Source organism: Mugil cephalus, chromosome 21 (assembly GCF_022458985.1).
Source record: "Mugil cephalus isolate CIBA_MC_2020 chromosome 21, CIBA_Mcephalus_1.1, whole genome shotgun sequence".
In the NCBI taxonomy this organism is placed as follows: Eukaryota; Metazoa; Chordata; class Actinopteri; order Mugiliformes; family Mugilidae; genus Mugil; species Mugil cephalus.
The window spans coordinates 2325328-2338677 of record NC_061790.1 but is presented as its reverse complement, the minus strand read 5'-3'; the positions used below and the strand labels follow the sequence as shown (position 1 = coordinate 2338677).

The following is a 13350-nucleotide window of genomic DNA, read 5'->3' as shown; positions in this document are numbered from 1 at the left end:
CACAAGATGTGTGTCAAAAAAGTACAATGTGCAAAGCACAGCCAATTTGTGTTGCTCTATAAAACCAGTATGTTCATTAAGCATTAGGTTTGTAGATTTTTATGTAAAAGCTGGGTTTCTATATACACACCATAAATATAGAGTCCAGGTTTGTTGACTGCTCCAGTTTGGGATCTTCTGAATACTCCTGAACTCTGTGGGTGAAATATAACAGGTAACATCAATGACAGCTAGAACAAATGTGGTGGCCTATGTCCTGGTGAATGCTGATACATACCCCTTAGAATTATTTTTACATTTTATACATAAAAACAATTCAATACATCAGTTAATTTTCACAGAAATGCAGAGAGTACATAAAGGGAAACCGAAAAAATGGAAAGTGAAATATTATACTTTTTTAGTTAAGAAAATGAGACAGCAAATGCCCATTGTCATAGATGACAATGGATATGCATTAATTCACAAAGAATCTGTCAGGAAATTCATTAAACAGTAGCTCAGTACAACCAATCAGTGAAAAGTGGTTGTACATAGGCTTGGGCGGTATAGTGAAAATATCGTGTACCGTTGTACGACAAAATACTGGTGATATGTTTTTAATACCGTCAAAAATAAATATATTTGCAGAACTTACTATACGGAAACGACTATGATGTCATTTTATCATAGCACAGAGCACGCACACCAGTAGATGGCAGTATGCGGGTAAACAAACAGCTGCAACAGTTGGCCCAGTCATAAGACCCAGTGCGGGAGGATGGCTACTGCAAATGATGGTGGTACAGAATTAGTCAAAAAGGCCAATGCCTCAGCTGGGGTCTCGGAGCATTTTGGTTTGCTGACGAATTATAAAGGTGAGCAAGCAACGTATGCAGGAGGAGCAACAGCAGCCGGCAAAGAAGAAGCCAACTTTGGCCTGTTTCCTTGCAAGAACATCTGCAAGAAAAGTGACCACAGTTGCTGTTGTGTGCACAGACAGAACTGTCAATATATGAAACACGTTTGCCACTGATGTCAAAAGTTGCCCGCAAATACATCTCCATATGCGTGACAAGCGCTGCATCTGAGTGCGCATTCGGTACAGCAGGACATATGGTCACACTACAACTGAACTAGTGGCAACAACAACTGTGTTGCCAACTGAAGCCAGATAAAGTAAATATGCTGGTCTTCTTCATGTTTGATAGAATTTAAGAATTGCTTGTAGCCTAAAATGACCAGAAATACAAATTTAAGTTAGGGAATTATTTTTATTTAAGCATGGGGCCCCCTGTATGCTTTGTCTTCATGTTTCTGCCTTGGATTCGCTATTGCATTGCATGATGTTTTGAGTTCGACCCCAACACTCAGCTAAGGCTGCCAACCAATTTGCAGGTAAAGATGAGGGCCTTTAGTACATTCCCAATTCTCAGCCCAAAATACCTTTATTTCATGACTTGTATAGCCAAGGGTATTTCCCTGTTTGGGTGGTAAAAAAAAATACCTGTTATTGCTTGAATTACGCAATTTATTTTCTTTTGATTTACCAAAGATGTGATTTGAACTCATACAATGTTAATTGTTTTCTGCTGGCTTTGTTGCCATTTGCTCTTTTCTCATTCTTATTAATGTGTGTTTTTATCTCCAACATTAATATACTTGATTGCTTGGCACTGAGTTCAAAAACATGTCATTCTGGCAGTTTAAATACGTTTCAACCGTTTGTCTTATATTGTCAAATACAGAATATTTAAAACATAACATACTAAAACATAAATTGCTACAGAATGTGAAGAACACATGAAATATAGCTTACAATAGAATATAAAACACACACACAAAAAAACATAAAACCAGCATACTGGGGCATTCAGTCACACAATAGTGACATCAATGAATAGTAACTCTAACAACAACAAACAAAATAAGAAAACATATCTACTTACTTTGTTTCAGAGGAACGTTGTCCTTTAAAATGAAGTGGTAGCCCCATGGACCAGTCACTCTTCATGGACACACAGCTGGGTGGAGGAGAGTCCGTGCTCTCCCCTTTCTCTGGCCTTAAACACAACACGTACCACATTCACTCTGATGAATTTGACTCTATTATGAAGAACAACAAACAGTTACAGTCCCTGGATTGATTTCATTCTGCTATCGTATTTCATATTTGTGTAAATTCTGTCAAGCTATGGCCCACATCCAACTGGAAGTTTGTGTGAAATAAAAAAAAAAAAAAAAAAAAAAAAAAATCAAGTTAATGAGGGAAGGGAAGACAGAGAAATCATAATAATAAAAAGATTAAAAGTGTGTGCCTTCTGACTTACTTAGTTTCAGAAGAACATTGTCCTTTAAAATCAAGTGGTAGCCCCATGGACCAGTCACTCTTCATGGACACACAGCTGGGTGGAGAGGAGTCTGTCCTCTCCTGTTTTTCTGGCCTTCAACACAACACATAGAGATGTTTGACTCTGATGAATTTGACTCTGAGTGATTTGAGTACTGAACTCTATTATGAAGAACAATGAACAGTTACAGTCACTGGATTGATTTCATTCTGCTATCGTATTTTACATTTGCGTAAATTCTGTTGAGTTAGGCCAACATCGAACTGGATGTTTGTCATTGTTGTCATCTGCTGCTTATCCGGGTCCGGGTCGCGAGGGCAGCATCTTCGGGTCCAGAAGGCCCTCTCCCAGCCATGTCCACTAGCTCCTCCAGAGGAATCCTCAGGCGCTCCCAGGCCAGACGGGAGATATAATCCCTCCATCATGTCCTGGGCGATCCCAAGGCCTCCTTTCCAGTGGGACATGCTCAACACTCTCCACTACCCGGGTGCACTTAGAAATTCTGTCCATAAAAGCTATGAACAGAACCAGGTACAAAGGGCAGCCCTATTGGAGTGCAACACTCACTGGGACGAGTCTGACTTACTACCAGCTACACAGACCAAACTCTTGCTCCTTTGGTTCAGGGACTGAATGATCCTTAGCAAGGGGCCATCAACCCACTGTGCCTCTGGGGACACAGACGTAAATCTTCTCCAGATGCAAAGCACGTGTGGACTGGTTGAGCAAACTCCCATTTCCCCTCCAGCATACCAGAGAATGTAAAGAGCTGGTCCATGGTTCCACACACAGGATGAAAACTGCATGGTTTCCCCTGGATCCGAGATTCAACTATCGATTGGACCCTCTTTTCCAGCGCCCTGGCGTAGACTTTTCCAGGGAGGCCCAGGAGTGTGATCCCCCAGGTGACATCAGCAGCTCCCCATCCCCACCAAAAATGGTGTGGACGAGTTGCCCCTGAGGTGCCGGACAGGTGCCAGAACCTCTTTGGAGTATTCCTCCATAGCCTCACTGAACTCCTTCCATGCCCCAGCTTTGCATCCGAGACTGCTGTGTGACCGCTAGCTATCCAGTACCGGTCACCTGCTTCTGGTGACCCACAGACCAACCATGTCCTGTAGGCCTCCTTCTTCAGCCTTCTCCCTCACCTCTAGGTTCCACCAGCATGTTTGGGGATGCTGCCACGCCCAGCATCAGTGACTTTGCAGCCGTGACTCGCAACAGCCACCACGACAATGGCGGATTGGAACATGGCCCATTTGGACTCAATGTCCCCAACTGCCCCCGGGATGTGGTTGAAGTTCTGTCAGAGGTGGGAGTTGAATCTTAACAGGTTCTTCCGCTAGGCATTCCCAGCAGACCCTTACTATTTGTTTGGGCCTCCCAGGACAAACTGCAACTTGCACAGAAGCCCAGTAACTGAACGCCACTATGTTTCAGATCAGGCATGACATTCCTTCTAATCACAACCCTCCAGGTCATGCTGTCATTGCCCACATGAGCGTTGAAGTCCCCCAGGAGAACAATGGAGTCCTCAGTTGGGGCACAATCCAGTGTCTGTCCCAGGGCCTCCAAAAACATTGGGTACTCTGCTGTTTGGCGCATAAGCACAAACAAAAGAACCTTTTGGTCCACCCGGGAGAACCCCATATAACCCTTTAAATATATTGGGCTACATAAATAAATTATAAAAAGAAAAGGAAAGGAAATTAATGTTTTATTTATTGTTTCATTTAATAGGAAAACTGTATGTATGGTTTCGTTCACTATCAATTTTCCCCATGTTTTTATGTCCTCTGAATACATCAGGTCAGACTGGCCAATTAGAGAACTGTAAACACAGTTTAGCCCACCGGTATATTTGAGTGTGAGTGACCGTCAGTCTACGCAGAGACAGAGAACATCTAGTTGGAGCAGAGTTTTGTAAAGGGAGCAAAGTGAACTAAAGGAAGAAAAACAAGATAAATTCAGTGAAACAGAGTCTACAGAAGGCAAACGAACAGTCAGTGAGTGTTTGCTAAAAAAAAACAACAACAGAAAGTGAGTTGATACGGTTGATGTGGTAACGACTGTTGTTTTTAGCTGTTACTGCCATTGGCCGTTAAAGCTATTGGCTCTGGACTACCGTTAACTCGCCGGCTAAAGTTTGTGGCCGTTACTACTGTTAGCTTTTAACTACCGTTAGCTCGTCTGCTAGCACTTAGCGGTTGCTCCTAACTCGCGTTGGTGTGTCTGTGTATGGACAACTTCCTCCTCGTCTGTTACTGCTTTCAGCAGCAAGGTAAAGGCACAATCCAAGAATGTTTTGTTTCGCTCATAATGTCACCAAAAGTACATTTGTTTATTAGTTTACTTTTTGTGTAGAACCCCTGTTGCGGTACCGGGTACCAGAGCCGTTTTGTGCCTGTGCCCCACTGAACACAAAGATCGGTGTTGATTGTTGATTGTTGGTTTTAATGAATTATTTTGTTTTGTTTTACTCTTGAATTGGTTCATGATTGTATTGTAGAATATAGAACATTAAAACGTTAAAATGATTATTTATAAGAAGCAGTTTAACCAATATGTGCAGTATTGCATATTGTTTTGTGTCATGGTAACTGTTGCCATGGTAGCTGTAAATGATAACTGTATAACTAAATAACTGATGATATTTCTCTGACCCTGTCTGTTGACAGGTCAGGTTTTTGTTTGTTTGTTTTTGTTCTTTTTGATTTTGTTCTTTTTGATTTTGTTTTGCCTATTCCAGTGAAGTGAAGTGAAGCAATGGTGAGCCACCCACTTGATGTAGAGTGAAGTAAACCCTAGATATCCCGTGGTCATTGGACAGGTCCTGCTACACTCACTGGTGTGGTAGGCTCAATGTTCAACGGTCTGTAGTCAGTTGCCACCCATTTTGCCACTGCTGTAGTTAACTTGGTTTCATCCGGTGGTCGGCGACGACTAACACTCTCAACCATAGAGGTCTGACAAATCTGCTGGTTGCTAGCCTGGACTGCACTGCTGCGATGATTTGCTCGTAGGTGGTAGCTCAGACTGCTAGTACTTCAGTGATAGTGAAATTCCCTCGGACACAAGGCACATATTACTTTTGTTTTGTCGACTGAGCTGTCTTGAAGTGAAACGCCCCTTTCAGAATACCAGGGGTATTTTGTTTCTTTTTTCCCTATGGTTTATTGAAAATTGTTATATTAGATCAAAGAAATTTGAAATTGAAACAAAGAATTCAGGTTTATAGGGTGCACCCAAATTGCAACATTTAGGTAATCACCTGATATTATTGTATATAATATCTATTCAATTGTTTTGTTTTGTTAGAGAATCTTATTTGTCGTGTTTTAACGTATTTATTTATTTATTTATCCATCTATTTGTCTATCTATTTACCTGTTTATTCTGTTCTATTCAATTCCTTTTTTTTCTAACTACCCCCAAGTTGCCCAGTGCGTGGCACTGGTGGGTGCTTGTGTGAGCGAATTGGTGGCTTTGAGTACCTTTGAGTGGGTATAAAAGAGAGCAAGCAAGCAAGACCATTTGAGAATTGAACTCTGTTATTATGAACAAAGAACAGTTACAGTGCCTTTATTAATTATCATATTTTATATTTATGTAAATTCGGTTGAGTTATGGCCAACATCCAACTGGATGTTTGAATGGTGACTCTCTAACAACAATAAGATAATGAGACTTATGTAAGGGAAGACAGAAAAAAAAATGTAAAAGTTTATGCCTTTTGACTTACTTAGTTGCAGAAGAATGTTGTCCTTTAAAATGAAGTGGTAGCCCCATGGACCAGTCACTCTTCATGGACACACAGCTGGGTGGAGGAGAGTCCGTCCTCTCCTCTTTCTCTGGCCTTCAACACAACACATCCAGATGTTTGACTTTTCCTGATGAGACTAGAGAGACTCTGAACTCTGACATGAAGAACAGTTGTGGATTAGGATCCAGATCTCACCTGTGAGCTCTGGTTTGGTCGTCATATTCCTCACATGGATCTGGTTTAGAGGCAGAGAGTCCCTCCTCTCTGTCCTCACTCTGATCCATAACAGAGCCGACACCTTAACTCAAACACAACACATCATTCACACATAATTTGTAACAATCAGACTAAACAGAACACTGGATCTAATGAAGATATTTAATGGGAATTAAATGAGATCTCACTGGTGTATGTTCTCGAAGAACTGTAGTCTGTCTCACAACATCAAACTAAATGAAGACACAGAGAAAAGTTATTCAGTTTGTACTAAGAGGTATTATCGACCACATCTGAGGTGATTGTGTGTATAATGTTGGTCGTTGGTTAAATTAATTATCGACCATTTTTAAAGAGATGAAAGTTAATACAACTCTAACATACTGGACAGATTTCAGAGTTTTCTTTCCTCTGTGTTTCTCTTCCTTGATTTCAGGTACCTGAGGGCGGAGCTAAGCTCTTATCACAGATGTATCACACCTGAACACGTCCGCATATTTTTCTCTGTCAACTGGTTTGTTAAGTCTCTCTGTTTCACTCGCCCACTCACTTATACACTCACTCTCATGCAAACACAGCAGCAGACAGACGTACCGACTGAAGCCTCATTAAAATCTTCATCTTTGTTACTTAAATTATGAATATGATCTACACTAACTACACTACTCCCTCTTTTGTCTCATCTTAAGAGTCAGGCTGTCACATAATAAACTGATGTACTCACTAAAAAGTACAGATCTCTACTTGAGGATGCACAGAGAGTATTTATGGACAAGCTACTGTAATGAATTAGAAATAAATATTATTTGAATTTATTACATGCTTACAAGTTTATTTTGCAAAGTTAAATATGATATTTGCTCTAGGGCGGCACAGTGGCTCTGTGTTTAGCGCTGATCCCTCCCAGCGAGACAGTCTAGGTTTGAGTCCAGCCCCTTTATGGGTGGAGTTTGCATGTTCTCCCTGTGTCTGTGTGGGTTTTCCCCAGGTACCCCGCTATCCTCCCACTTTCCCAAGGCTAATTATTGACTCTAAATTGACCCTAGGTGTGAGTGGTTGTTTGTCTCTGTGTTAGCCCTGAGGTGGACTGGAGACTGTGGACTGTCCAGGGTGGACCCGGCCTCTCGCAGTGAGATTAGATAATTGCTCTGACTAGATTGTAATCACGAAACATTTTGGTACCTTACTACCTTACTAAGCATTTCCATTATAAGGTACAGCTATCTGTTATACATGCTTGAGAAAAAAACGTACACAGCAATATTATATATTATTAGTTTTTTATCATTTATCAGTTCATCATGTCGACATTATCTGAGCAAAATAAACTGCGTCACTGCTCTGAAAACGAAAGTAAACCTGTCGAGTTCTGCAACAACAACAAAAAGAAAAAAAAAAACGAAAAACAATATAATATTCCAGACAGAACAAATTTTTTAAAGACATCCTTGAACTTTTACTGATTTATTTACAGCCTTAACAACTCAGAGTTTATTTGAAATGTTTTTTCCTCATAGTACGTGATTTACAGACTTGGTTACACACTGACAGGTTCCAGGAAACCATCGACATACACTCTCACTCAGATGTGACAGAAACCAGCTCAGAATTATTTGGAAAGACATAACTTTTTTATTTAATATTAAGTAAGGACAGAAGTGAAAGCAGACTTCAAATAGACATCAATAACAGTGATGATGTTCTGTGTCCGAACAAGTAAAAGTTTAAATCTTACCTGCACTAGAAGGTAGATTTAAAGTTTAGGGAGAAATCACTCCAGGTTTAATCCTGGGTTCGAGTGTCACCATGGTTGTTTACTTCTGAATGTACAAGTGTAACCTGTCCGTAAATCTGCTACCAGCCCAGAAACAAGTAAAACTTGACAGAGAAGTCGAGCGTAAACATCGCCTCATGATGAGGAAGTAGAACGTTGTCCCAGCAACTTTAAAAGAAACATTTTTTTGTTGGTTGTTTTTCTTAAAAGAAGGTTGTTTTTGATAAGATGACCAAAAATTCAGCACAATAGTAGAGAGTATGTGTTTTAAACATAACATTCAAAAGAGGAAGTGTCCCCTCTCCTTCCTCCTCTCTTGTATTGCAGTGTTATGATCAGCCTCGCTCTCTTTCTCCTCCCCTCTCTCTCTCTCTACCAAGCTAATAGTGCAGGTTGTCAGTCAACCCATGTACACAGCTTATATTGGAGCTGTTGTGCTGCTGTTAAGCTTTCAGTAGGTATATGTGTTGAGGTGTTTAGGTGTATACTTCTGTGTACCAGCTAATTAATGTCATGTTTACCTGCTAAGCAACTTCAGAGTCTGTTCAGCCCAAAAGGAGAGAAAAAGAGATGATGTTGTCTCTAAGGCAGGGTTGCTAACTTTGTTTCGCACTTACTGTTCCTGTACGTCATCTTCTCATTTAAATGTAATGTCTTTACCTTATTATTAAGCCTTATTATTAATTAATGATAGGTTTGTGACCCAGTAGTTTGACATTAAAGGAATGTGGTTTCTCAGTGTTGTAACTACTGAAAACGCTTTCTCCCTAATCATAGACTGATGAGGAAGAACTAAGCTCCACCTCCAGAAATGAATTTTGTTACGACTCCTCCCTTTCTGGCAGTTGTGGCTCACTTCACCACTTCCCTATGAGCTGGCTGTCAACCAGGGACGGCCGTTAAAGTAAACAGAGACACCTTTGGCTCCTACTAAGGATATAAATACTGGCTTATTATTATATGCTTATCTTTTTCTCCTTTCACTCTCTTGCTCCACCCCGCTCCAGGTTTTGGGTTTGATTGTTGGTTTTGTTTATGCATTCAGAACACATGCACACACATATCACTCACCCCTGCATCCCCTTTTCACCACAGTCACATGTCCTATCCACACCGCATACCAGCTGAAATTAGTTGTTCAATTTCTTTCCAATAAACGATGAGAAACACTGTCACTATCTTGACTGGTTTCCCCTCTCTAGTCACAAGCTCAGAGCCAGTTTGTGACAAGCGGGGACTCGTCCAGGATCTCGTTAATTTAGCTTGAGCTGGTAAATTGGCCTGGACTGGGTTGGTGTGTTTGATAACTCCTGTGGCAAATATTGGCTCCTACTGTTTGTCTTATAGGAGGGTCGATTAACTTGTTGTTTTGGATATAACTGTCAGTTCTGTGGTTTTGCACCAACCATTTTGGAAATGTCAAGTGTTGGAAAATGGAAAAACCAAACCCAGGGTATCAGGTGAACAGGATTACCTTCTCCCCTGTTTTGGTAGAGGGTTCTCCTATGGTGGGTCCACTTTAGGTGGCAGTGAAGTGGGTAGAGCTATCAGCTTGGGAGCATCTCCGTGGCTTCACAAATAGTTTCCTGTCTCCTAAGTAACCTCTCACCCAGTGCAATGCTACTCTAGTTTATAGATTAATATGTTATGATTGTGTCGAAAGGTTTTTTTAAGATCTATGAATACTCCCACTGCATACTGTTTGTGGTCTATTGCGTTTGTAATTTCCCCGATTGATTAAATTATCGCCAATGACATTAACCTGTTTGGTCTGAATCCGTATTGACTGTCAGAAAGTAATTTGTGTTTTTCTATGAAATCTGTTATTGAACAGTTTTTTCAGTAACAGTAGTTTTCTATACTTCTATACTTTCTGGGTGGAGTTTACATGTTCTCCCTGTGTCCGCGTGGGTTTTCTCCAGGTAGTCCGCCTTCCTCCCACCTCCAAAGACATGCTCGTTAGGCTGATTGGTGACTCTAAATTGACCCTAGGTGTGTGTGTGAGTGTGAATGGTTGTTTGTCTCTGTGTAAGTTTTTATTGACAAGTCCAGGGTGTATCCCGCCTCTTGCCTGATACCAGCTGGGATAGACTCCAGCAACCCCCGCGACCCTAGTGAGGATTAAGCGGTACAGAAGATGAGATGAGATAAGGCATAGAGTCCCTGCTCTCTGTCCTCACTCTGATCCATAACAGAGTCGACACCTTAACACAAACACAACACATCATTCCATACTAATGGATGGATGCCAAACTCATCACCTGATTCTAGAGAATCTCAACCCAAACATCAGTGAGGTTTGTAACAATCAGATAAAGTCTGTCTCACATCATCAAACTACACAAAGTAACAGAGAGAGGAAAGTTATTCAGTTTGTAGTCAGAGGTATTATTGACCACATCTGAGGTGATGATGGTCATACAGGTGGCTGTTGCGTAAATGAATCATCTTGACCATTTATAAAGAGATGAAGCTCAATACAATCCTTACATACTGGACATATTTGTGGTTCTACAGAGTTCTTTCCTGTATTTCTCTTCCCTGATTTCAGGTAGCTGAGGGCAGAGCTAAGCTCTTAATAAAGATGAACCAGGTTGGTTGACTGCCTTGTCGACTTCATTACGGTTTTATCCATAACGAGCTTGTTCTCAAACTTTAATGTCAGAATGAACATCATGCATGTCATGCAGCCTAAACTTTCTTCCTAACCGCTCCCAACCTTCTCGAAGCATATGAAACCTGATGGTTCCCTCTACTGGTCACATTGGATATTGCATCACATTGCAACACAACATGGTGTGCTGATTTTTATCACATTAGAATATCATCCTTGATCAAATCATATCACATGAATTCATCGCGTATTTACAAGCTGGTTCTACACAAAAAGAAAAAAAAGGATTATTTTTCACTTTTTTGTATGTTGCTGTAAGCATTTCTAAGATAAAGAGAATAAATATTAAACATCAATATTTTTTATTGTATTATTATTTTTGTTGGTCCTCTCAATATTATATGAACTCATCTGGTAAACTGTGTAACTGCACCATGAAACTAAAAATGACCTGTCTGTCCAGAATATCACAAATGAAACACTGGCTAAATAAACTGCACAAGTTTCATAAACACATCCTTAAACCTTTACTAATGTGTTCAGCAGCATCAGTGGTTGAATACAGAAACCATTTGGAAAAATATTTAAAACAACTTCACAACAGTCATGATTTAGTTAAAGTTTAATTCTTACCTGCACTAGGAAAGTGAATTCGGAGTTTAGGCCAAAGTCTCCTCAGCTTTAATACTGATTTTCAGTTTCGAGATGAAGTGCTTCTTCTGTACGGTGTGTGCTGGAAACATAATGAAATCCCTTACCTGCTAAGAGACAGGTAAAACCTGATAGGTGATACATCCTGATAAGGCACTGCCTCCAGACACAGTTACACATGTATACTCAAATGATGAGGGAGTGACAGGCTTTCAGGACGTCCTTTTTAATCAGTGTTTTTTGGTGTTTTTGTTTTTTCTAGCTTTAGAGAGCTAACTCAAGTTTACTTGTTAGGTGCACCTTCGTGCAGCCACCATGAGCCACCATGAGCTATCATGAAAGGCAACAGCAGTCCACCAGGGCAAAGAACAAACTCCCCAAAACGAGCATACCAGGCAAAATCTCCAACCACACCCCAGCCAAATTGTGGCTGAAAACCATAGCATCTGAACTGGATTGCATATAGTGGGTGGCCAAAAGGATGCGAAACTGCAGGACTGGGACTAGCCCAGTACTGTTAGACTAAAAGGAGGGCAGGGCAAGCCGGAGATCTGCTTCTGGACTCATTTGGCAGAATTTATGAAATTCAATTTGAGACAAGTTATTGACAATCTTATCATCTAGTCCTAATATGAGCTTCTCAATAATAATAATGAAGGTTATTAAGAAATATTCTTGGTTAATAATGTTGACTGCTGCTTCATTGACAAGGAGATGAGTATTTGTTTCTGGACTAGTGCTTACACTAGAGGACATGCAACAGCAATTGGGTATATTTCCAAAAAAGCAAAGGCGGTGACACCACTTGATGAGTATGACAGTTCTTTTGGCCATTTATCAGTAAAACTGATTATTAAGGAACCACCCAAAACAAACTGGAGGAGTGCAATTGGTGAGAAACCGAATTGCAAAAGATTCTGAAAATCGTAATACACAAAGAAATGCCGTTCTACTTCTTGAACATCAAAGACCAGAACTGAAGCTCTGACCTGCATTCATTGTTCAATATTACTGTGTCAGATAAATGATTAACTTTAAAAGGTTGAGAAGCCTGGATATGAGGGAGCAGTCCTGAGGAATAACATGTATAGCTAAATAGAGACGACTGAGTAGAAAACAAATCTCTCTTTGAGATGGTTCTACAGCATGGTCTCTCTGATTCACTTTAATGTTTACAAGTAGCAGGGAAGCGCACATCTAACACAATACCCCACAAATTCGATGGCTTGAAGTAAAGCAGATGTTTTCTCCTTAGGTAATGCAACCCCTGAAGTTGTGAAGGTACTTTTCAGAGTGTTGAGGCACGATCTGACTTGGCGTGCAGATACTTGATAAGCAAAAATCAACTAGTAGATGAAGCACAAACTGCAGCCTGCAGTTTATCAAGGATCTGGTGGACAGTAAGCCTCAGGCAGCATATCAAATATCTTAAGACTGCTGCGACATCTAAAGGTGAGCCAAACTGCAAATATAGCTTCTCTCTCCATTTAAGCTGTAAAGGCTGCAGTAGAATGAGGCTGTTGAACTATGGGCTTTATCATGTGAAGAGCAGATAAGTAGATGATCAGATGCATGTTGCAGCTTCTTCTCTTAGAATTTCCATCATCTCAGGTTCTTTCAAAGCAAATGTTAGATTTGTAGACACAAATCACCTTGGGCAACTGAGTAAGAGTGGCCATAAATCTGTGAGAAAGATTTGACAAAACAGCTGTTTGGAGGCTTCATTGAAGTCTTCGTCATCTCATGCTCTGTGACAGGAGTAGAAGGATGCCTGACTCCTCAAAGCAGCAAGCATGAATGATTGTGATTAGCTGAAAGGTTAGCAGAGGAAGAAGACAAAGTAGGGTGTATTTAAATAGGGCATGCTGAAAGCAACTGTCCAATAGGAGACTGTGAGGAGATCAACTGATTGAAGCAGCTGGTTGCTGTTAACTACTAATGTAAACTTGATGACATGACCTGCCAGAACTAACGCTATGTTCAATTTACACTTACTGCCCAC

At 40.6% G+C, this 13350-nt stretch overlaps 1 protein-coding gene across 2 annotated transcripts in view; it reads right to left on the bottom strand.

Annotated features, from left to right (window-relative positions):
• The window catches only part of LOC124998664 (NACHT, LRR and PYD domains-containing protein 12-like), a 50827-nt gene extending 42438 nt beyond the window's left edge, over positions 1-8389 (bottom strand). For both annotated transcript variants that reach the window (XM_047573108.1, XM_047573109.1), the window contains exons 1-7: positions 8045-8389; positions 6498-6542; positions 6289-6391; positions 6073-6186; positions 2310-2423; positions 1929-2042; positions 131-194 (exon numbers count right to left, since the gene is read on the bottom strand). In XM_047573108.1, the coding sequence (XP_047429064.1) occupies positions 131-194; positions 1929-2042; positions 2310-2423; positions 6073-6186; positions 6289-6377 (495 nt within the window). In that variant the 5' untranslated portion in view covers positions 6378-6391; positions 6498-6542; positions 8045-8389. The remainder of the gene's footprint in view (positions 1-130; positions 195-1928; positions 2043-2309; positions 2424-6072; positions 6187-6288; positions 6392-6497; positions 6543-8044) is intronic.
• Between the last annotated feature and the right edge of the window lie 4961 nt (positions 8390-13350).